The sequence below is a fragment of the Globicephala melas genome, chromosome 5, assembly GCF_963455315.2.
Source record: "Globicephala melas chromosome 5, mGloMel1.2, whole genome shotgun sequence".
Classification (NCBI taxonomy): Eukaryota; Metazoa; Chordata; class Mammalia; order Artiodactyla; family Delphinidae; genus Globicephala; species Globicephala melas.
The window spans coordinates 62,676,850-62,702,021 of NC_083318.1; the positions used below are offsets into that span (position 1 = coordinate 62,676,850).

General features: G+C 47.4%; 1 protein-coding gene across 6 annotated transcripts in view; it reads left to right on the plus strand.

Moving 5' to 3' along the window:
* TBC1D1 (TBC1 domain family member 1) overlaps positions 1–10,207 on the plus strand; it is a 231,539-nt gene extending 221,332 nt beyond the window's left edge. For all 6 annotated transcript variants that reach the window (XM_030881028.3, XM_030881020.3, XM_060299238.1 and 3 more), the window contains 2 exons: positions 4,593–4,766; positions 8,420–10,207. In XM_030881028.3, coding sequence (XP_030736888.2) covers positions 4,593–4,766; positions 8,420–8,620 — 375 coding nt within the window. In that variant the 3' untranslated portion in view covers positions 8,621–10,207. The remainder of the gene's footprint in view (positions 1–4,592; positions 4,767–8,419) is intronic.
* The last annotated feature ends 14,965 nt before the right edge of the window (positions 10,208–25,172 follow it).

Here is a 25,172-nt window from a genome sequence, read left to right on the forward strand (position 1 = left end):
GGACACAGCATCTGAATCTGAGGTCCAGTTTTTCAGCCTGCCGCCACAGGTCTCACTGGGAAACAAGACTCAATGCCAGGCAGCTCTCCGCCCTCCTTCCCTCCAACGTGTTCCATCTGGAACTTGACCTCTGCAGGCTGTCAAGCTTTCTGCCTGCTCGCTGCCCCCTCCCATCCCCTCCCTGCAGAGGGTGCTCTAGTCTCAAGTTCTACTCAGAGCAGGGAGGCCTGAGGGGCAGCGTGATTTCTCTGCAGCCTTGGAGAGCCCACAGGGTGGAAGTGACATTGCGTTCTTTGCGTGCTGCTGTCCTGCGTGTGGAAGGATGGAGCTGGGCTGGATCTCTGTGATAGCCAGGCTCCATTTCATTAAATACCGTCTCCGTGGAAGCCTCAGCTCGAGCCGCTGGGACACAGTCTGCATCCAGGGTGGGGAGAGTCCCCAAGGACAGGGCCCTGGAGCTCCCGCTCAGCGCAGCCAGGCTGGGAGCCGCCACCGAGGGGCAGGCCCAGAGTTGACAGAGTCCAGGGCGTGGAGACAAGGGTCTCTGAGGCTCTGTGGCAGCTCCTCAGCGTGACTTAACTGTCAGTTGAACGTGAGCCGTAAAAATCGCCTCACAAGAAGGGGGAAGCCCTGGGAATAAACAGAAGGGAAGAGGAGGGAGGTCAGGGGTGTCGTCTCATCACAGCGAGTGCCGTGTGCCTGTGCAGCCTCAGGTCAGTGTAAGGAGAGAGCAGGTGAAGGGGGTCTTTGGAGGACGGGGCAAATAGCCTATTTTCAGCGTCCTTTGGGCCCTGCTCCAAGTGCGGTCCCAGACCAGCACCATCACATAGGAACTTACGCAGAATCTGGGCCCCCCACTCCAGACCCGCTGAGTCAGAATCTGCATTTCAGCAAGATGCCCAGGAGATATGTGCGCGCGCGCAGGCACGCACGCACGCGCGCGCACACACACACACACACGCACGCGCGCGCACACACACACACACACACACGGGCACGTTGGAAAGCTCTGCTGTGGGCGACTTCATTGTAAGCACACCAGACAAGTCTGTGTTCTAGTTGAGCTTGTAGGAGAGAAACCAGAATCTTAACAACGTTCCTTTGTTCAAAAGATGCTCTTCAGAACCACGGTGGTGAGACTGCCCCTTCTGCCTTGGGAGGAGCCCTTACTGCTTGAGCAGCTTGCACTATTGAAAATTAGTTTTTTAAAAGGCCAGTCAGTGCCGTACCAAGAGGGTGGGGTACGGCAGGGAGGAGTACTTTACTACTGACATTGTTTAGAATTGCTTGCATGTGGTGATAATAAAAAGCAGACCAACTTTTAGTTGGGTTTATTTTTGTTTTTAAATTCACCACAGACACTGCACCCCCTTATTTTTGATACCCAGGCAGAGGCTCCCCCATCCAGCTCTTGGTATGCCACTGAGACCACCAGGCTGGGGGGACGGGTCTGGGGGTGGGGAGGGTGGAAAGTATGTGACTAGTTCTGCAGCCATCAGGGTTGATGGCTTCATTACAGAGTGTCCACAGACAGCAAAGAGAAACACAAGTCTCCAAGAGCAGGCGCGCCAAGAACAGAAACGAATTCTCTAAAGGAGGAGACTCGTCTAGCAAGCAGATATCTGGGAAAATATTTAGCTTCGTGCATAATTTAAATTTAAATAACATATAATGCTTTACCTTCCTAGAATAACAAAATGAAACATTTTAATCCCAATGCCCAGTGCCAAGGGTATACTGTATCAGGCACATTCTTACGTTGCTAATGGCATTGTATGTGGATTATTCCCGTTTGGGAAGCAATTTGGCAATATGTATCACGAGCCAGTAAAATATTTGTACCCTTTGACTCAGTAATCCCATTTCTTGGAATGTATGCTTAGGAAATAATCCAAAATATGGGAAAAGCCGTACATATGAGGATGTTTAAAGTTGTTTATAACAAAAACTTACAAGTAACTGGATATCCAGCATTTGATGACCGGATTAACATGGTTATTGATACGTCGAGTTGGTAGAATACCACGAAGCCATGTATAATTATGGTTATGAAGAATATACAGCAACGTGAGAAAGCGTCATTTGAGGACCAGGGCGCTCCTTTCACCGCCAGCCATATGCTGCCATGGTCGGGAATAAATTCCCAGGCACGACTGCAAGGGCTGTGTGTGTGTTTTGGCAGCCAGGAGGGTAATGATGCAGTTAAGCAGAGATGATTGTGACCCAGGATGGTTCCTGGGGATTAACGTAGGCCTCTGAGAGCACTTCGCTCTGTGCACGGTTGAGAGCCATTAACCATACCGCTCATCAATCTGGATCAAAGGCCAGAGGTTTTGTCCCCAGGTTTTCCAGGTTAGGAGCTCATTTAAAAACCTCTGTGGAAGAAAAAATGTGTGTGACATTTATCCCGCACCATGTTTATAATTACACACTAATGCCACAGCAATCTCGGTTTTAATGTGTGTGGTCTTTACTCTGAGCTGTTCAGAAGTTCCATGGTGTGACATCCTTTGTCATTTTGCTGCAGCACAAGGTTGGATGGGAGGGGTTTTGTGACAGCTGTGTGGAAGCAGATCCCTTAGCTAAGTTAGGGCACCAACTCAGCTTGCCGGGCCTGTGTCTCGTGATTCCCCACAGCTATGCTGTCAGGTAGGTGTTACCACCTCCATGTGGTGGAGGCCAGGAACTGAGGCCAGGAAAGGTCAAGTAGCTTGCTCAGGGTCATTCAGGGAGTCTCCAGCCGAGCCCCCATTCAAGGGCTGACTGAAAGCTTCTGAGTCAGTTTTCTTGACTGTAGAATAGAGATGATAATCCCTGCCAGCTCACGGTCGCTCTGAGGGACAGCAGAGAATCAGATCAACGCAGTCAACTGCACACACAAACACGCACGTGCGTCACAAATACAATGTGTATTACTTTTTTGGCCTATAGTGACTTTTGTGCCTAATTAGTATTAGCCATTGAATTAAATTGAAAACCAGGAAGCTGAAAAATTAATCTCAAGGAAGAGAAAATAAGATGGGAAGAGAAAATAAGATGGGAAGAGAAAGTAAGATTTCTGGGAATGGTGAGAAAGTAAACATGGTTTTTGAAAATTGATTTCAGGAAAGATGGGACTCATTCGTGTTTGAATGCTAACAGGGTACCATCAAGGGCAGTGAGTTTTTCATTGATTTTAACTGTGTTGGAATTTCTTTCTTAAGGAGATGCTGTGAAGAGTTAGTTTCTGCTCTTATAAAGACTCATTTCATTCTTTAGATGTGTGTTCTGATCTGGCTTTTTTAATGTGGTGACTGAATTCTCAGATCCACACTGGGACGTCACGCCTGGGGCTTCACGCCTGGGGCAGCAGCAGCCTCTGTCTTCTGACCCTCATCGTCCCAGCTTCCATCCAGCTCACTTCACTCATCAAGAGAAAGTACAGATATGAACAGCTCACTCACTTCTGCGCTTTGGGGTTGTTTTTCACACGAGTGGTTTTTTTTTCATGACTGTTACTATTATGGAAAGGAAGGCAGCTCAGGCATTGTTTTGTATTCACTCATCTACACGAGTGGTTTTTTTTTTTCATGACTGTTACTATTATGGAAAGGAAGGCAACTCAGGCATTGTTTTGTATTCACTCATCTATGTGGGTGACATTTGGGTTTTGGCTCATTTCTGCATATTTTGTGTGCAGAATAGGGTTTTTTAGTAAACAGTTCCATACTTAGCTGTTCTTGTAACTCTGAAAATCCAACTGAACTATCATTAAACTTTGACCTGGTGACTGAGCAAATGGGGTTGTGATTCTTCTGTTTCGTTTTATTCTCTCTTTGACCCATAGTTGTGAATCTAATCTAATAGAATTTTCAGAGAAAAATGATCTAAGTACTGAAATAAGAAGTAAAAATAAACTCATATAAGCATTTTAAAAAAGAAGGTTTTGGCTTTTGAAAAATGAGTATCAGAGACCTACACTTGCTGTTACCTTTGGTTTATTTCCAAATGCTTCTTTTTTTTAATTTATTATATTATTTATTTAATTTATTTTTGGCTGCATTGGGTCTTGGTTGTGGCACACGAGATCTTTGTTGTGGCACACGGGATCTTTCGTTGTGGCGCATGGGCTCTTCATTGTGGTGCGTGGGCTTCTCTCTAGCTGTGGCGTGCGGGTTTTCTCTCTCTAGTTGTGGCGCATGGACTCCAGAGCGCGTGGGCTTCTGTAGTTTGCGTCACACAGCCTCCCTAGTTGAGCCGTGCCAGCTCAGTAGTTGAGGTGGGCGGGCTTAGTTGCCCCGTGGCTGTGGGACCTTATTTCCCCAACCAGGGATCAGACCCACATCCCCTGCATTGTAAGGCAGATTCTTTACCACTGGACCACCAGGGAAGTCCCTTAAATGCTTCTTAAATCCTCTCTTCCCAAGTAAAATTATTCCCTTCTCAGTGCAGAGAGTTTTCCTTGTTTATCACTGATAGTATCAGTCACAGAGCAGGTGCTTCGTGGACACCCGTCGACATGGTCGTGTGTGTGTGTGTGTGTGTGTGTGTGTGTATGTATGTGTGTGATTTTTCTCATTTTCCGTGCCTGATGACTTTTCTGTGTGTCACAGGTGTTTGTGATGGACATCTCTAAACAGTTACAAGCTTATGAAGTTGAGTACCACGTGCTTCAGGAAGAACTTATCGATCCCTCTCCTCTCAGTGACAACCAAAGAATGGACAGATTAGAGAAAACCAACAGCAGCTTACGCAAACAGAACCTTGACCTCCTTGAACAACTGCAGGTAGGGCATATTTACAAGGTAGCCTCCCGAACCTTGAGTGTATGGTAGTTCATTAACTCACCAGAGGCACCAGCGGGCTGGGTTTTCCCATGGCCGCAGGCCCTTTCTCTTCTGGTTGTTTGTAGTTGGGATCAAAGGTAGCCCAGGAGAATTGTTCCTTTTTGTTAGGAAGCAGACATTATCCTTTGCTAAGGTCAGACTGTCCTGGAACTTTCTGAGAGGCTATTTCTGCACTTAACCCTTTCAGGAGACAGACCCAGAGCTGAACTTGGGTTCAGGGTGCCGTCGCACTATTAGCCGAATAGCCAGCGATTGCGCTTTGAGTCATGACGAGACAATCAAAGGCATGAGCTTTCAGGAGCGAAGACAGCTAGGTCCTCGGAGTGATATCGAGTGAGGAAAGGGCCACAGGATCTCCCTAACAGAGTAAACCAGAGCCTGTGATCAGGATTTGTGAGTCCCTGGTGCCAATGCAAAAATTCAGTTCATGAAGGGACACAGTTCTCCCCTCTGGAAGCTTCCGTCTTACCATGGATAAATGCGGATGAGGACATACAGTAAGTAGAAAGGCAAACCCAGACGTGCGTGCAGGAGGGAGAGATGGAGCTAGCACAGAGGCGCAGTCCAGAGACCCAGATCTTGCTAGGTCCAGTGTCACCCATACTGTCACCTGCTCTGCTCTGATTCCCTCATCTGTGCGACAGGGACAAAAAGATGCCTTTTTGTTGGGGTAGGGGGTAGCACTCCTCTAACAATCAGATAGAATAAACTAACCATACAGTCTGCTTTTTAAATGTCAATATGGGTGGTAAAGCTGTCATTGTTAACGAATTGTGTGTGGAGGGGGGGAAGGGGGTGTTTTAAAAAATTATTTTTGAGCTTGCTGTGGAGAAAACTTTATATTTTTTCCAAAATATGTATTCTGTGGTATTCCTGGTCTGTCCTGAGAATAAGCTTTCCATCCTGATCTAAGCCTCTTAGTTTTCTCTATAGAAAGTTGCTGCTTTGCAGACACAAGCTTGGCAGTGATGGGAGAAAGGCCAGCATTTGGAGCTTAATAAATCAACCCCTGTCTAAAATGTATTCCCCCCAGCAGGGATTTTTACCCCAGTAGAAACCTAGTAGATATTTGCTGTAGAGGAACAAAGAAAAGTCTATCCTTACCCAGGCCTACCAGTCACATTCCGCAAGTTAGCTCTTTTTTCCTCTAAGATTGAGCTGTCCTAACTTGAAAGTATGCCTGAGTACGATTTCTGCAGGGTGTCTTAGCTGTAACCTGAAGGGGAGGTGCCGGGGAACGGAGAGCCTTATCTTGCATGTAAGGGTCTGCAGTGTAGGTGGTAATTTTAAATGCCTTCCAAACAAACAGTAGGTCCCTGAAGTACGGCAGGATGGAAACATTTCTAACAAAGCCCAGATTTGAAGTTGAAGCATGTGTCTCGTTAGGATACTGCTCAAATAAAAGGTTCATTTTATTAGGCTGATGCCATGTGGGTTTTTTGTGATGAAGAGGGGAAGTAATTTTGCACTGCTCCTGTGATACTGTACCCTTTTTGTGAAGAGAGGGAGTTGTGAAAAGCTGCTCAGACATCTCCGTCCTCAAGAAACGCATCAAGAGGTAATTGGTAACAACAGATGTCCTCCTTGGAATGATCTTTCTCTTGACCGCGTGGCTCTGTGCTTCTGGACGTATCATTCAAGACTAGAGCTTATGCCGGTTCCAGCTGTGCTGGGTGCCAGAGGCCACCAACATTTGTAAGACACTGCAGCTCTCAGAGTTGGGCTAGGGATTGTGGTGTGTCCGTTTGTGGGTGCCTGCATGTAGTTCTCTCATTACCCTCTGAGTCACGTGGAGTTACTTTCAGCCAGACCACATGAGTTCTGTGAGACTCACACCTCTTTTCCCTTTTTTCTTTTTTTTTAAAATAGTTTTCAGAGTCCAGGGATAGCTGTTCAATGCAATACTTAATTTTCCAACATAAATCTTTGCTTTTTTGCCCAAGTATCAAAATTGACCTGTTTCCTGGCTTTGTTCCATTCATACAGTTGTTGGACATACCAAAGCCCCATCTGTTTTCTTGTTAAACACTTAAGAATGTCATCTAGCCGCTGGAGACTAAACTGTCTTAGCTCTTCTGTCCAGCAGCGTACTTACGACGATTGCTTAGACATGTCTGTTGCCAAATGCTAAGGGACGTGCATTTTTTGGAATAATCCACCACCAGTCATTGAGTGCCTGTGAGCCGGGTGCTTTGGGAGGCCAGACCCACATGCAGGGTGAGGTGTGTTTTCTTCTGTGAGACAGCTTCAGTCTCACCGAGGAGGAGACCTGACGTTCGTGCTGGCCAGTAAATGACCACGCACATCAGCTCACTGCTAAGCTGAGAGGTGCCCCTGGGAGTGCTGTGGCCTTCAGAAGGAGTGGTCCCTGGAGGGGATGAGGTGGGACCCGTCCCAGGCCTTGACCGTGGGGAGGAGTGTGAGGGTCGGAGAGGACTGCTTGGACATACCCACCCAGCGTGACCGCCCCCTGCCCGGTAAGCCGGCAAACTTAGGATCTCAGTCCTTTCTTCTTTCTGTTTAGAGTGTTCCAGTGTCACAGCCAGGCCTAGGCTTTGAGTCATAGAATTGTCTGTCTCGCACAAGTGTTGTCTTGTTCAAGAAGCTGTTTCCCTTGTTTTGAAAACGAGGGAAAAAATATGTACTGTTGTTCCCACCTAAAACCTACGGGGACACGTAGACGGCCGGTCAGATGAGCGAGCCAGTGCAATGCCTTACTGACCCCGGGCCCGAGCACTCGAGAATGCAGCGGAGAGCTGGAATCGGCCAGGAGGCCCGGGGACAGCAACGTAGGAGGCTGCTTTTCTCAGGAAACTCCTCCGCTTCACTGGGGCCAACTCACTGGTTGCCTGGGAAGCCAGCCCGAGGGGACTAGAGAGAAGAGGAGGGTCCGTTGCAAGAGAGAAGCACCTGGAAGGTCGGCCTGACACTGATTGTGTGCTGAGGATGCGGACGGGTGGGAGTGGGGACACTGCTGGCGTCTGTGGCCAGTGAGGCCACGTACGTGACCCTCTTAGCAGAGCTCGGCCACCCTGAGCGCTCCACACACGTTCCCGGGGAAATGCCCGTCCTTGTTACTGTAGGGAATATTAAAGGTTCAGAGTAGAGAGCTGTTGCTACGTGGGCCTTCACATAGAAACCATTTTGATGGTCTGTCTGAAATCAGTTTGTACCTGTACATACGTGTATTTGTCAAAGTGGGCCGGACCGTGCTGCGGTGACAACGCTCCGGACCCCAGCAGCAGCGCAGACCCTCCGCCTTGTCTCCGCGAAGCGTTCTCGGGCCGCTCACAGCTGTCCTCCTGTAGCGGGTGACTCGGGAATCGGGTTCCCTCTGCACTGGGAAGCTGCCATCTCCACAGGCGGCTTCCAGAGTAGCCACGGCAGGGGAAGAGGGTGCTGGAGGATCTCGGGGCGGCCCAGCCCACCTGCGAGGAGTCTTCCGCTGTGTCCAGAACTGAGAGTAAACGTGGAGAGATGCGTCTCTGCCAGAACAGGGCTCCAGAGTGCCTTCGAGAATGGACAGTGGAGTGCAGAGTGGATCTCCCATGTTCTCCCCGGGCAGTTCCATTCTCATTTCTTTTATTCTCTAGGTGGCTAATGGGAGGATCCAGAGCCTGGAAGCCACCATTGAGAAGCTCCTGACCAGTGAAAGCAAGCTGAAGCAAGCGACCCTGGCCTTGGAGCTGGAGAGGTCAGCCCTGCTGCAGACGGTGGAGCGGCTCCAGGGGCAGACGGCAGAGCTGGGCGGCCCAGAGCCTGACCCCATACCACCCGAGCCTGCGGGCCACTGACGGCCGGAGCCCAGCCCCCGCCAGAGCGCAGCTCCAGAACCGGGTCACCACCGCCCTGACACTGTCCAGGCCTTAACTGAGAGAGATGAAGATGCCGGAGGGAGAACGGAGCGTGAAGCGTGCTTCTCAGGGAGGAGACTGGCTTGCCAGCGCGCGGATTCTTCTGAACTAAGATTCGCAGTGCAGGGGGCGAACGTCCTGGTGGTGTTGTCGTTGTTTAGGTTCTAATACGTCCCCTCTCCGGTCCCGGTTACTGTACTCAGTAGATTTAGATGGCATGGACTTGAAATAAAGCACTTTTGTGTTTCTTTATCGTTTCCTTCTTCAGTATCGCTGTGTCTGTAAAGGGCATTCATAATACTGTGGGATTTCAGAAGCCGGCGAGGCTGGAGGTGATGATTCCTCTGGCCAACATGTGGCCCTTCGTTCTTCCAAGGAGGGTTTGTGTGACTTACACCTTCAGTGTCACCAGCAGGGGTGCGGTTGGCCCGTGACCATGCTTGTTGTGGAAGCCCCGATTACCACTGGGAAAAATCGGAAGCGATTTATTTAAAACTTGACATCTTATATTTGATCACTGTGCTTGGTATTTAATGAAGTTTGTCTTTTAAGAAGAATAGTTTTCATATACTTTTTGCTTAGCCCTTAAGTATTGATCACAGTCATTGTAGATACACGTTTCATGGGAAAATCACCAATTTTTAGACTCTGCCAGGTATTGCTAGCGTGCGACCTGCAGCTGTAGAGTCTGAGAGGTTTACTTTGTTGTGGTGTTTCATATCCATATTTCAGAATCGTGTATTCATTTTTGCTGTCGTGTGATGTAATGCAGCCGTGTGTCCCTTTGAGTCTCCACCCCTTGGGAATCGGATTCCTTGCGGAAGTCGCCCTGCATGTCAGGACTTCCAGGGGTCCCAGACATTCTGGGGCTTTCAAAGTCTTCAGACTTTCGGCCTGAAATTGCATCAACTGTACGGCAGCTGAGAGCAGTTTTTGTGGTGGGACGTGCGTTTTGAATGTAACTCACAACCCAGCGACCCCCTCCCTCAGGATGATGAGGACCCGGTGCCTTCAGCCAGCAAAAGGCTGCTCTCAGTGGCCCTGGTGTCATCTGGTCGCCATGTGAGGCTCTTCCCCATGATCTCCTGGAGCGGGTGGTGGGTTAGAGAGGAGCCGTGGAGGCAAGTTCACTTCCAGGACAGCAGAACCATTTCTTCACTGTATCTTCTAACTACTTCTATTCCACAGGAGTTTTTCGACACACCCTCCGTGGTGGGCGTCTCTTTCAAGCCTGAGGGGTGAGGAAGGGCTTTCATATCTGGAATCTTTCTAGATCTCCCAAGACATTTCCAAGGGAGGCACACGTGCTGCCGCTGGTGCCTAAACAGTTGGTTGACAGTGGGGACTCTTTGCTGTTCCCCATGTCATAAACCATGATGACAAGCCCAGTAGCCTTTATCCTGTGTTGTTCCACCAGCTACAACTTAAAGGAGTTAACATTTGAGGGCTTCTTTCCATATACTTTACTGTTTAAATGTTCAATAATGTTCAATTTGGCATCTTATTACCATTACTCAAAAATATCGACTCTGCATTAAATAAAAAGCAATAAAACAGATAATTCATGCCCGCACTTTTACGGTGTTCTTTTTCTTTTTTTTAAACGTTGGGTTTCTGCTTTTCAGCCCAGGAGTGAAGGACTGCCCGGTGAACGCCTGTGGGTCAGAGTATGAATGTTGCCTAACCAGCAGTGAGATCTCTGAGGGATTGGCGTCTTGCATACCCAGTATTGCTGCCCAAGTGCAACACCTCTGCGCGGGTGTGCGTAGTAGGGCTGCTGAGACCAGCCACATCCGTGGTGTGTGCCAGTGGGCACTGTTGTGAGTTCGCGCTGGGCGGAGAGGACGGGGGACACAGGCCTGTGATTACAGGTTGGACAGTCCGCCTGTGCCTCAGCTGGCTGGGGACAGAGTCTCAGTTCACATCACTGCCTGACGATTCGCAGAGGCAAGGTTTTAAACTAAGAAAGTTTCCTATTATGTTTTCCTCCCAGCACACAACCGTATGCACACGTGTGTGTGCACTTCGAGGTTGTCTGTCTTTTGGTACAATTTATACCCTCTTAGACAAAGACATTGAGCCCCTGGGAAGCACACTGTGACACAGAACACATAGAAAAACAGCTTCTATGCAGAACACTCGGTTTGGGGCCCTCTGAGGAGTTACACATAGATAGAACAACAGTGTCCATTTGGGGATTTGTGTTTGTTTTGGTTGGGGAATCTGGGGAGAAGAGTTGCTCTGAGGGCTATGGGATGCAGGAGCTGTTTCAGGAATGAGAGCAGACACCACTGTGTGAGGAGCTGCAGAGGGGAGGGTGCAGGAGGAGGTGTGCAGACCAAGAGGAGTCCCCAGGGGGCCCATCTGAGCGGCGGAACACACACAGATGCTGACGCGGGCCGGGGCGGGGGGCACGCGGGGCCCTAGGCAGCTGCAGCCGCCATGTAGTAACCATCTCCGCGTCGACGGCCGGTGTCTGGTGGTGGGCCTGGAACCACCCTAGGTCATGCCTCAAAGTCAGAACTTGGGAAGAAGAACTTGGAGGTAGAGCGGAGGAGAATGAGGATGAGCTGGGACCTTTAGCACCTCGTGTGTATCTGTCGCCACACCTGACTATGATGACCCTCAGAGAAGAGTGGCCCTTGCATCACTTTACCTTCCAAAAAATCACACAGGCATGTCTTCGAGCCGATTCTCATTTAGAACCACTGGGGAAGGGGACGCAAGGAAAGGTAGTCCTGACTTAACCAAGCTGACGGAAGACAAACCACCATAATTTTGGAACCTGCCTAACCCGAATGATATGTGAGTCATTTGACAGGGCCCTTCCAGCTAAGTATATATGATGAGTGATCCGCAGGGCTCGGGGTCACAGATTGGTTTTGACTTTGTCACTGATGGTGCAACGCCGAAGACTAAAAACTGCAGCAGCCCCAGCTGACACCCGGGACCACCCCCAACCCTTCACCTGCTTCCCTCTGTCAAAGTGTTACCAAACAGGCTACAAATTAAGATCCAGAATCTTTCCGTGTGGGAAGATAATTTACGGGCCACATTATCTTAAACTGAAACTGCTTTAAGGGCTTGGAACAGCTCCAGATTATCTTGGGTTGGAGGGAACCTGCTATTTCACACTGGAAAACTACCTTCCACCTCATCTTACAGAGGGAAGAACTGAGGAGAAGAGAGGTTCAGAAACCACCTAATGGTTGCCTGCAGGGTCAGGGTGGGGCCTCAGCCTCCCGACTGCCAAGTAGTGGACACCACCCGGCTTTCGTTCCAGTGAGTTTTGGGAATCATTTCTGACGGCATTAAGGTTCAAGGCCAGGAAAGTTCTGCTTCACTTTCCAGGAAGGTGATCTGTATAGTAAGAAGCCCAGCTCAGCTTCTCTCCTGAGGTGTAGGGTCTGCAGGGGCCCTAATCTGTCATGAGTTAGAACCAGGGCAGAGGAATGCTACTGCCACAGGGTCTGAATTGACTGGGGACAGTTTTGCTCTTGACAGTCATTTCTTTTTTTACTTTTAGACGTCTGAAAACCCTTGCATTGTCATGCTAAAAAAAATCAACACAATTAATTGCCTTTGGTTTTGTAGAAGTGAAACTTTCCACTATGTAAAGTTTTTTTGTTGCCGTCTTTAGAAATGATCAGAAGGGTTAGGGAGAGGTAAGCGCTAGGATATATAGAGCAGCCAACAGCAGTCATTATTTGAAATCGATAACGAAAGATGAAAAAAGAATGTTCTGAGAACCTAGGCTTCATAGATAACTGCCTTCGTATCTCTAAAGTGAATAATCAACTGTTTTGGTTGTAAACCCTTATTAGCAAAGCTTTTGAATTTATACCACTATGTGTGTAGTTATTTAAAAATTTCACTAAATTTTATCATAAGATAGAAGTTTTAAATGAGGTGAAGCAAAATAGTTTAAAACTACTGATGATTAAAAAGTTTGATATCCAGTGTTTCTGAGGAGAACAATAGACACTTCGTTTTAAATATTGTTTTAAGACTGTGGTACAGTAATTCAGATGTGAATTTCCAAGTTCAGCCGAGTATGATGGTTAGTTTGAATACACTGCCAATGGCTGAAAACAGGATGGCTTCCAACCCCTAAATGCAGAAAGGGCACTTCTGGTCACATTGAAGCATGCTGGTCTTTCATTCACATGTATTCACCAGTGGTGCAAAGGTTTTTGTTGAAATCTGCCTAGTAAATTTCCATCTTCTCTAAGGGCAGACTAATGTCAGCTAATCAAAATGTGTTAAGAGTTTTATACTTTAAATCAAGGACTTTAAAGCAAACTCTTCATTTGGAAAGCTTTGAACAAGTTATAAAAGCATTTCCAAGATCGTTTGAGTAGCACGTTCACATAGTTTTTGGCTAAGAGATGACCTAAACAGTAGCAACGCTTCAAACATCCTTTTCTGAAAAAGCCCTCTCCATCGCACATCCTCAGTAGTCTTTCCTTGGGCTCCCTCCTCGGAGCCCTGTGCTCTCCGTCACGGGGAGGAGGAGGGTGGAGGAGACGCTGCTGTGGGAGTCTTCCTTCTCCCTGTGGCTGCCCGCTCACCTGCCCCTGTGCCCGCTGTGCCCCTTTCCTGCTGTCCTCCAGGAGCTTGCAGAGTGCTGGGCTGAGCAGAGAAGAGGGGAGCTGCGCAGTATGCGTGGTACAAATAGCCCCTGTGAGCCATGCACTCGCTGACTGCAGGGCCGCCCCTCAGAACCACTGGCTTAGCCTGAACAGCCTGACAAGGGGACGGGGAGACAGCTGTGTCTTGTTCTTTCTCGCAGTCAGATTCATCCGCTTTTCCTCACTCTCCTGGCTACATCTTCCTGCCGTTGTTTTTGTCTTATTCCGTATTTGGATCTGTTTTGGTTGTCTTCTTCCTGCTCTTCTAGACGGCACTTCTTTCTAAACCTCTGTGCTCCTCATTTCTTCCAACTGCGGGAAAAGCTGACGCTGGCCACCGTTAAACTATGGCTTTGGTTCTTAGCCCCTGCAGGGTGACATCCTGCGGTACCATCTCGGGGAATCTGGGCAGAGTGTAAAGCAGCACGTGAGGGACGTAGAGGCAGGTGTGTTTGGTGGTGGGATGAGGGGGGACCAATATACGTAATGATGTTCTGCCCACTTCAGCTCTTCCTGTACTTTCCACCAAGGATTTCATGATCCATTTTCCTTCCTTTGCAGTACACGGTAATCAGCTTTGCTCGTGAATTTCATATGCTCTAATCATCTATTCATCTTGGTTATTAGAAAGGATAAAATGAGTTTTTTCACTCAGGATCCCTCTTTTTCCCCCCATATGCTTCTGTGATCACTCCTAATACTGGGACAGCCCCGTTGTCTTCTCATGATGTAGAATTGGACCCACCTGCCCCTCAGAGCTCAACTGCACAGTCACTGATGTGCACCTGCTTGACGGTTTTCACTCTTTCCAGCAGGTGGTTATGGTGCCCCTACTACGAACCAAGCCCTGATCTGGGTCCTGAGACCACAAGGTAAATGCCTGCGGTCCTTTCGTCTAGCAGGGTTGATAGGTAATGGAAATAAGTAAACAAAAATCCGTCATGGGGTGGGAGCTGCCTGCACAGAGTGGTCAGAGAAGGCTCAGCTGAGGAACCGGTGCTCAAGGTGGGATCCAAAGGATAAGGAAAGGAACCAGCTGGGCTTCCCTGGTGGCGCAGTGGTTGAGAGTCCACTTGCCAATGTAGGGAACACGGGTTCGTGCCCCGGTCCGGGAAGATCCCACATGCCGCGGAGCGGCTGGGCCCGTGAGCCATGGCTGCTGAGCCTGCGCGTTCGGAGCCTGTGCTCCGCAACGTAAGAGGCCACAACAGTGAGAGGCCCGCGTACCGCAAAAAAAAAAAAGGAAAAGGAACCAGCTAAGGAGGAGATGGGTGGTTTAATGTTAGAAGATAGCAGAGTACTTTCCAAAGGATGCATAATTCTAACCATGAATCTTGTGTCAAGAGATCTCCTTTCAAAAACCCCATCACTTTTAACACCATGTCTTTTTCAGATGACAAGAAAATACTAATATCTTTCAAGATAAAACTCCCATTATTGTATAGTCTCATATATATAAATGATAAATTATTGGCTTCATCACTGATTGTTTCACCTGACACAAGGGAATCTGCTATTGTTTACTTTGCATCATCAAGCTACAAGGAGGGATGAGCTGGTGCAGTGGGCATTGTGATGGGCACCTGAGGGGGAGTGACATTGTGATTTCCGTTTTTGCTAACCTCACCTGCAGACCTGAGAGCCAGCCTGTGGACACGGCCACATCCACTTCATGCAAAGGGAAACCTCATTCCTTAAAATTAGGTGTGATTTGATGCATGAGAGTCCAGAAGGGAAGGCGAGTCAAGAAACTTTGTGAAACTCTCCAAAAGGAAGACTTGACTGCTCAAATTACATTCCGGGGTACTGAGAACATGAGAGCAAAGACTTGCTCAGTTGCTGTTAATATTCTTTTGGAGTGAGCTGCCAGTGGTGGAAGGGGTACTGGAAATGGGAATGCAGAAATCTTTGAAGAATTATAAAGCTAGCCAAAATTCCCAGTTTTTTGGGTTTTTTTAATAAGGGAGGAAACGGATGGTGTAAATTATGGTTTATTGAGTCCTGTGACACTCTTGTCTGCATGGACCACGAAGATGTTCTTGCAGACATTCCTTTAATCCTCAGTGTCTTTAGGAAGCCCCAGGGCTTCCCAGGTACTTCTGAGCAATGCTTGTGTTCAATCCAATGTCAATTGTGCAATTGAACATGTGATCCTATTTTGACTTGACATTTCCAGAACACTCAAAGCCAGACCCGGAGACCCTTCAGCTAGCAAATGTGCAAGAATTTTGCTCTGACCCATGACTCATTTTGAGCTTTTGTGGTCTGTCTTTATTCCAGTTCTTTCATGCCTCCTCGTATCTTTAACATCCTTGTAAGACATCATAAAACATTTGAAGAACAAGATGGAGCCTGGCAATTATAAACAGAAGCAACACTAGTGGTTATGAGCATGGGCCCTGGAGTCAGCTAGAATCCAACCCTGATTCTGCGTCTGTAAAATAGAAATAATAAAAGCTATTTCATAGGATTGTTTGAATATTTTTGAAGAGCACTGAGCACTGTGGCTGAGACAAGGTTGGTAAGCAATAAATGTTAGCTATCATTACACTGGGATTATATAAACTAAAGGAGTCCAATTCTGTGAGTTTGAAATCAACCCCAGGCAAAATTCCTCAACAGACTGTAAAACATATTTAAAAGGTGATCTTTAAAATTAGTACGATTCCCTAAAACTATGTCATCGTAGGCCAATAGAATTTTATGGTTTTGAAAGGGTAGGAAAACATACCTTGATGTCAGCAAAACTTTTGACAGCATCCCTCACAATAACTTAAATAAAGTTACATGGGCAGGACAGTTCATCTGTGTTGATTTAACAGGTTAAACCGGTAAGACCTCTAGATGGTGGTTCTCAGCCCTAGCTGCACATTAGAATCACCTGGAGAGGTTTTTTTTTTAAGTTTTTTTTTTTTTTTTTTTGGTTGTTTTTTAAGCTTCCCCTGTGATTTTAAAGTTTAATCAGGATTGAGAACTATGGCTGTAATTATAGTGAATTGACGTGAGCCTAAAAGCTAGGGGGTTAATTAACCTGACCTGGATTTTGTCCTTAGCCAGCCTGGCCCACATTTGCATCAGTGACCTGTCAAAGGGGGCATGCCTCTCAGATGCGAGGATGCCGCAAAGCAAACACGCTGAATGACAGGACCTTGATTGATGTTGACAAGCTGGACCCATGACCTGATTCAAGCAAAAGGCATGTTTAAATGCCAGGGTCTAAGTTCACCTGAAGGGCAGTGGTTCCCAAAGTACAGTCCTGAGACCAGTAGCATCAGCAGCATCTGAAAACTTGTTAAAAATGCAAATTCTTTGGCTCTACCCCAGCCTACTAATTCAGAAACTCTAGAGGGTGGAGCTAGTGTTCTTTTTTAACAAGCCCTCCAAGGGATTCCGAGGGATTCTGATCTGTGCTAAAATTTGAGAACCACTTGTATGTGGGGGGGCGGGGGAAGTCTCCCTGGACGAGTACAGAATTGAAGACACCTGAGTTAGCATCCATGGCTGTGGAGAGAATCTCTGTCTACAGTTCTGTGGATGTATAGTTCTATTTTACTCTCACTTTCCCATCGCTGTAGAGATCTTTCTTACTTTGTGGGTCATGCCACTTGCTTATGTCTTCATTCCACATTCACGGTATAATTCTGTTCATTGAAAATCTGGATAATTCCAGAGGCTGTTAAATAGTGAGAAATGTTGAGTGTCGCGTATGATGGTATAATAATGGCTAAACAAAACAAAATAAAACCGGCAGTCACCACATGCCAGGCAGGCCCTGTTATGGGCCCCTTAGATGACTATCAGCTCATTTAATGAGGAAAGAAATGATTGGGATTTGATGTTTGCAGCTGCAGAATGATCACCGTTGTTGATTGGGTAGCAAGGGTTGAAGGCTGGGCTTGGTTAACTTCCACTGTTGTTGTTTTTTTATTTTTTTACAGTTTTAAAATTCTTTCATAGTTACATGTTTTATTAATCACGTCTGAGAAAAGTCATTTATTTTCATTTTGTACAGCATTATCTTGTAAGGACAAAATATAGCGACAACTTCCAAGCTTTTTGCATATCAGAGCTGAAACTCCTTAGGAGGATGCTTCATAGTGTTTGATCACAGATGAGTTTGAGCATTGCTATCACTCAATAATTTTAATCATCTGTCAGATTCTCTCCTATACTATATATTAATATTTTCTCCGTTAAGCAAATATTTATTGGTGGCCTGTGGGAATAAGATACACCTAAGTCCTCTTTCCTTGGTATATTCACAAAAGCCTCTGAAACTAAATTTCCAAGTCAGGCCATACTAAGGCCTGGCATAATAAGTTTTCATCGTTAACAGTTATTTTGTGGTTTTATTTATTTTTATTTCAATTTTTTATTATATATTGTTTTTAAAATTCCAGTTTCCAATTGTTCATTGTATTTAGAAACAGTTGATTCTTTTTTTTTAACATCTTTATTGGAGTATAATTGCTTTACAATGGTGTATTAGTTTCTGCTTTACAACAAAGTGAATCAGTTATACATATACATTTGTTCCCATATCTCTTCCCTCTTGCATCTCCCCCCCTCCCACCCTCCCTATTGCACCCCTCTAGGTGGTTACAAACCACCTAGCTGATCTCCCTGTGCCATGCGGCTGCTTCCCACTAGCTATCCACCCTACGTTTGGTAGTGTATATATATGTCCATGCCACTCTCTCACTTTGTCACAGCTTACCCTTCCCCCTTCCCATATCCTCAAGTCCATGCTCTAGTAGGTCTGTGTCTTTTTTCCCGTCCTACCCCTAGACTCTTCATGACATTTTCTTTTTTTTCTTAGATTCCATATATATGTGTTAGCATATGGTATTTCTTTTTCTCTTTCTGACTTACTTCACTCTGTATGACAGACTCTAGGTCCATCCAATCCAAAAATGGGCAGAAGGCCTAAATAGACATTTCTCCAAAGAACATATACAGATTGCCAACAAACACATGAAAGAATGCTCAACATCATTAATCATTAGAGAAATGTAAATCAAGACTACAATGAGATATCATCTCATGCCAGTCAGAATGGCCATCATCAAAAAATCTAGAAACAATAAATGCTGGAGAGGGTGCGGAGAGAAGGGAACACTCTTGCACTGTTGGTGGGAATGTAAATTGATACAGCCACTATGGAGAACAGTATGGAGGTTCCTTAAAAAACTAAAAATAGAGCTACCATATGACCCAGCAATCCCACTACTGGGCATATACCCTGAGAAAACCATAATTCAAAAAGAGTCATGTACCACAATGTTCATTGCAGCTCTATTTACAATAGCCAGGACATGGAAGCAACCTAAGTGTCCATCAACAGGTGAATGGATAAAGAAGATGTGGCACATATATACAATGGAATATTACTCAGCCAAAAAAAGAAACAAAATTGAGTTAGAAATCATAAAGATCAGATCAGAAATAAATGAAAAAGAAATGAAGGAAAGGATAGCAAATATCAATAAAACTAAAAGCTGGTTCTTTGAGAAGATAAACAAAATTGATAAACCATTAGCAGACTCATCAAGAAAAAAAGGGAGGAGACTCAATAGAATTAGAAATGAAAAAGGAGAAGTAACAACACTGCAGAAATACAAAGGATCATGAGAGATTACTACAAGCAACTGTATGCCAATAAAATGGACAACCTGGAAGAAATGGACAATTTCTTAGAAATGCACAACTTGCCGAGACTGAACCAGGAAGAAATAGAAAATATGAACAGACCAATCACAAGCACTGAAATCGAAACTGTGATTAAAAATCTTCCAACAAACAAAAGCCCAGGACCAGATGGCTTCACAGGCGAATTCTATCAAACATTTAGAGAAGAGCTAACACCCATCCTTCTCAAACTCTTCCAAAATATAGCAGAGGGAGGAACACTCTCAAACTCATTCTATGAGGCCACCATCACCCTGATATCAAAACCAGACAAAGATGTCACAAAGAAAGAAAACTACAGGCCAATAACACTGATGAATATAGATGCAAAAATCCTCAACAAAATACTAGCAAACAGAATCCAACAGCGCATTAAAAGGATCACACACCATGACCAAGTGGGGTTTATTCCAGGAATGCAAGGATTCTTCAATATATGCAAATGAAACAACGTGATACACCATATTAACAAATTGAAGGAGAGAAACCATATGATCATCTCCATAGATGCAGAGAAAGCTTTCTACAAAATTCGACATCTATTTATGATAAAAACCCTGCAGAAAGTAGGCATAGAGGGAACTTTCCTCAACATAATAAAGGCCATATATGACAAACCCACAGCCAACTTCCACTGTTTTTAATAGACCACTAGGTGTGCTGTGTGCCTGAGGAACTTTGGGATAAATAGTAGAAAAGATCAGAAATGAATGATCACCAGGGTTTAAAATTTCATCCTCCCTTACCTCCCTCCTCCCCATCCCCTGAAAAGGGGCAGATTGAGGAGGAGAATCTGCCTCAACACCTGGAGGGGACGGGAGAAGGCAAAGCATTCGGGAGGGAGCCTGCAGGGCCGATGGCTAGCTCAGTCCGGGGGCCGGGGGCCGTATGGGGAATGGGGTCTAGAGGGCGGTGGAGCCCCCAAACCCCCATTCCTCCAGCTCCTGGGGAACTTGCAGGTGGTTCATCCACAAAGTGAGGTACAAACCAGAGAGACCAAGACTACCTGCAGGACTCCTCTCAAGAACGAACTGCCCAGGGGCCAGTCCAAAGTTGCTGAAAGAACTGTCATATCTCAGAGCGCATGTCTCGCCCAAGTGGAAGGACAGGCCTGCGTCCAGTGAAATGCCCAGCCTTGGCCACCTTCAACTGTTTCCTGCACTGAGGAAGCTCAAGGCATCAGTGTTGGCCAGATGGGTGCTTCTGGAAGTGTTTTGAGGCACAGCATTTCCAGGATTCGGCTCCCCTTGGAGATTAAAAATGTGTTAGCACATGTTACGGATGCTGAGAAGCTCTATAGGAAGTGTGATTTTGTGATTTATAGTAAGAAATATATATTTGATCTCCGAGCAGAGCTCCTAAAACCCTTGGAATTTCCTGTGCTTAAGCTGATAAAGGTGTCATTTGTTATGTTATGAGGTGAATTTTGGAAGGCACCTAAGGGGGGCTGGTTGCCAAGGGAACCAACCAGGAATAGAGGGTTAGAACTTTCAGTCCCAACCTCTGATTGCCAGGGAGGGGAGAGGGGCTGGAGGTTGAATCAATCACCAATGGCCAATAATTTAACCAATCAGGCCTATGTAATGAAGCCTCCATAAAAACGCCAAAGGACTTGGATTCTGAGAACTTCTGGTTTGGTGACCACATGGGCATTCAGGGAGTGGAGTGCTCAGAGAGGACTGGAATCTCCAAACCCTATCCCCATACCTTGCCCTATGCATCTCTCCCATCTGGCTCTGTTCCTGAGTTATATCCTTTAGTAATAAGTCAGTAATCTAGTAAGAAAACTGGTTTCCTGAATTCTGTGAGCCACTCTAGTAAATTGATTGAACCCAAGTTGGGAGTCGTGGGAACCTCCAATCTACAGCCCCTCAGAAGCACAGGTGACAACCTGGACTGACAGTTGGCATCTGAAGTGGCGGGAGGGTCGGGGGTGGTCTGGTGGGGCTGAGCCCTTAACCTGCAGCGTCTGACGCTCTCTCCAGGTAGCCTCAGAATTGAGTTGAACTGTAGGACACCCTGCAGGCGTCTGAGAATTGCTTGGTGGTGTGGGAAAACCCACACACGCTGGAGTTGGTGTCAGAACGGTGGTAAAGAAACCTAGTTTCCACTCTTTCAATAAGTAGTCTTTCTAAAACATTTCTTCCCCATTGTTGTTACATCCTGTTGAAAAAAGATTAAAGAAGACAAGTTAGATGATACAAACTTTATTTAACACTGCATGAAATGGATAATCTGCTTCCAGAGAACTGAAAAAATGGGGCAGACGGCAAGAAGCTTTTATAGGATAAAGAATAAAGAACGAGCAAGAGGGGCTTCCCTGGTGGCGCAGTGGTTGAGAGTCCGCCTGCCGATGCAGGGGACACGGGTTCATGCCCCGGTCCGGGAAGATCCCACGTGCCGCGGAGCGGCTGGGCCTGTGAGCCATGGCCGCTGAGCCTGCGCGTCCGGAGCCTGCGCTCCACAACGGGAGAGGCCATAACAGTGAGAGGCCCGCGTATCGCAAAAAAAACCCCCAAAAAACAAAAGCACGAGCAAGAGACAAACAGAAAACATCTGATTGGCTGGGGCCACATAGGCACCCTTGTTGGGGATGAGGAGGCCTGGAGCTGGCTTGGCCTTCGGGAACTGGCTGACTGGACACACTGCGTGTCTGGTCAAGCGGAGCGTTTATGGGGTGTGGATGTTAGATCTAAGTTTCGGTTTGCTGACCCGGCACCCTGGGAAGGAGCGGACCCATCTTGGGCCTAGAGATTTATTTCAGCAATACACATGGTAAAATCTCGAGCGCGCCACAGAAATATACAAAAGAAAAGCGAAGCCCTCCAAAGCCCCCTCCACCCGTGTCCCACTACCCTAAGGTAATCACTTTATTAGTTTCTTATCTCTTCTTCCAAAAGAAGATATACATACTAGAGGAAGTGTGTACGGGTACATTTTGGGTGGTAACAAGTAGGGGGAGGGTGTGTGCTGCTGTGTTCTAGTGGGTAGAGGCCAGAGCTGCTGCTAAGCCTCCCACAGGGCACAGACAGACCCCTACAACAAAGAAGTTTGTGCCCGCGGTGTTGGCATTCCCAATGGTGAGAAAGCCTGCAGTGGTTGTGAGGCCCGAGGTTATCAGAATCCTCTGGAGGGTGTGTTAAAACACAGATTGCTGCACCCCACCCCCAAAGTTTCTAATTTAGCAGGTCTGGAGGACGCTCCCCCAATTCGCATTTCTACAAGATTCCAGGTGATGCTGATGTCACAGGCCCAGGGACCCCACTTTCCGAACCTCTGCCTGGGCCTTCCCCTGGTCTACATGGACCAGGTGGTTCCCTAGCACCAGGTCTGGGTTCCACCTGTAGGACGGGATGAAAGAGAGGGAGGAACACTACCCACTCTGTGAGCACTGAACCGAGACGCAGCAGAACCCATTTCCATGCATGGCCCAACGGCAAGAACTTAATGACGTGGCCACACTCCATTGCACTCGAGGCTGGAAGATGTGGTCGCTAGCAGAGGCCCACGATCCCCGCCGAGACGGCGGGCGATTTCATTATTGAAAAGAAGCAGAAAGAATGGACATCAGGACAGTCTGTGGCTCTGCTGAGAGGCTCTCCAGCTCTGCACCCTCCCCACTCTCTCCCTCCTTCCTATCTCTTCCTCACCTGCTGCTCTCCAGACACACCATCTCTCTGCTCTTCCGGCGGCCAGCACACTCCCTCCGCAGGGCATCTGCACCCCCTGTTCCTCTGCTTCGGAAGCACTGGATTTCTTCTCTCCATTCGGGTCACTCCTCAGAGAGGCCACCCTGCCCGCCCTGCCTGACAGGTACCCACTGCCCCCTCTTCCGCTTTACCTCCTCTCCCCTTATCCTGCTTTCTCTGTCCTTGTTACTTAGCCCTCAACAGCAGATTGCCTGTTTATTTCCCTCTCGATTTGTCTCCGTCACAGGAAAGTCAGTTTTGTGAGGGCAAGACCTGTCTTCAAACAGATTTGTGCTGAGGATTTAAATCCGTGAGCCTCTTCCATGTTCATTAATTTGGAGTATTTTCTTGTGGCTTCTTGTGCCCAGCGTGGTTGCAGACGGGCCCTGTGGCCCTGGAACATTCCTGACTGACCCTCTGCCTCTCTGGGGTGGCCTCGTCTCTCCGGGTCCTTGGGTGTGAGCCAGAGGAAACAGAGCGAGCCGGCAGCAGATCTTCCTAAGGAGGCAGCACCATTGCTCAAAGGAGCATGTGACGGTCACACACATTTAAGATAATAGCCCAGTCAAGGGAGAGGCCTTGATTCATCTGATTTACCCCCCACCAGGAAAATCATCTATCGAAACAATCTTGACTTACAAGATTCTTAACGGCTCAAAAGTGCCTTATCAGCTTAAGCTGATCTAAGAAAATAAACATCGTATAAGCAGCTCCAGAAACAGAACAGCTCAGCTCCGATGGGTAGTTCTTACAAATAAACCAGGCAATCACACACTACAGAATTAACTAGAATTTCGGCAAATTCATGGGGAGCCCAATGGAAATGCCCTTGCCGAGTGAATGCTAAAATCATCCCGTCGTCAAAATGTGGTCAGGGGCTAGATGTGGGCCTAAAACATTTTGCTCTGACTAGAGCCACTTCTCAAGTGGAACCCAGTTAACTTGGGCCCTCAAATTGAAGGGTTACGCTTAGATTTTAGGGTAAAGCGACATAACTACAACACAATGAGTTCATCTAAAGGGTCCGGCTAACACCAAACAGAAACAGAATGCCGGAAGCCAGCGGCAGGCCTGGAATCAGGGTTGACTCAGTGTGTTCTGCATCGACGGCCCGTGCTGTCTAGAAGCACCATGCCCTGGAGCCCGGCAGGGTCCTGTATGATTAAAAACAGGCCAGGCCCTGGTCCAGGGGACAGAGATTTTCAGCATCACTGGTTAAAATAAAACCAGTTTCCTGTTCACCAGAAAACGCCAGTTATCAGAACAACCTCATTTTCTCAGCATTTTAATCGTTGAGATTTTATGGTGATAAGAAGAAAGGAAATTATTTTTCAGGAGAGTGTGCTGTAGCAATTTCTCTGGGACCTTATATCTTCTGGGACAAGGTGTCCAGTGTGGTCTTTTTTTGGAGGGACAGAAGAGTAGCCCAGACAAAATCAGGGGAGGCCCAGCTCTGCCCACTGGCTCACTTTGGGGGCAAGTGGTGCTTCTGGAAGGGCAGGGCTGCACTACAGCCGGGTTGCCTGGAAGGGGTCATTTTGTTCAGCCTGTTCCCATAAATTCCCCTAGAGCATAGGTGGTGATTTTTCTTACTCCTCGGATTCCAAATCCTTTCAGTAACTGGCTTGGCAGGCTGCACTAAGAGCAGTCAACAGAGAGGGCAAATGCCTCGGAAAGCTAGGCCAAATCAGGGCTTGGGAGGCTGCCAGGGCTGTGCCAGGAACCAGTGGCTCCGGCAGGGTGGGGACCCGTGCAAAACCACGCGTCGCCTCCACGGCTTCAGGACTGGTAGCCACCAGCCACAAAGTCCCATCTTGGCCCCTTCCAGAGTTTTCCAGAAGGTTCTCACATTTTCTGCACAAGACAGGCATCGTAATCCTGTCGTTTAATGGGGGTGAGTGCGGCTGCTAGCAGCTCACCAGTCAGGGAGTGCCTTCCTCGGCATTCACTGGTAGGAGGAGACCTCAGTGAGCTCAGGTCCTCAGAGCACCAAAAGAAAATATTTTTCGTGTGATGTCTTGGAAACTATTTCTAACAGGCAGAGGCTCACTGAGGCTTCAGAGGCCACAAGCCTAAAAATGTTGCAGACTCTCTGGAAACCAAAGAGGCTTTTCTGAGGCTGTGTGAAAAGGCTGCCAGTGTCCTTGCAGCTGGTGATCTGAAGATTCTTCCCTTTCACTCTTTTTTCTTCCTGTTCCTTCCCGCACGGGACCCCTTCCCTGGGAGGTTCCTTTTATTCTTCAACAGTGACAGCCTCCTCCCGACTGCAACCTTCACTGCAGCTGCAAGAGCTTGGAGGGAGGGGAAGAACCCAACTCCTCTGAAGCGGTGAGGGCTGTTCAAAGCTCAGCTCCATAGCTCTTCTGGGGGCAAATGCTTTTATTTATTTATTTTTGCGGTACGCGGGCCTCTCCCGTTGTGGAGCACAGGCTCCGGACGCGCAGCTTCAGCGGCCATGGCTCACGGGCCCAGCCGCTCCGCGGC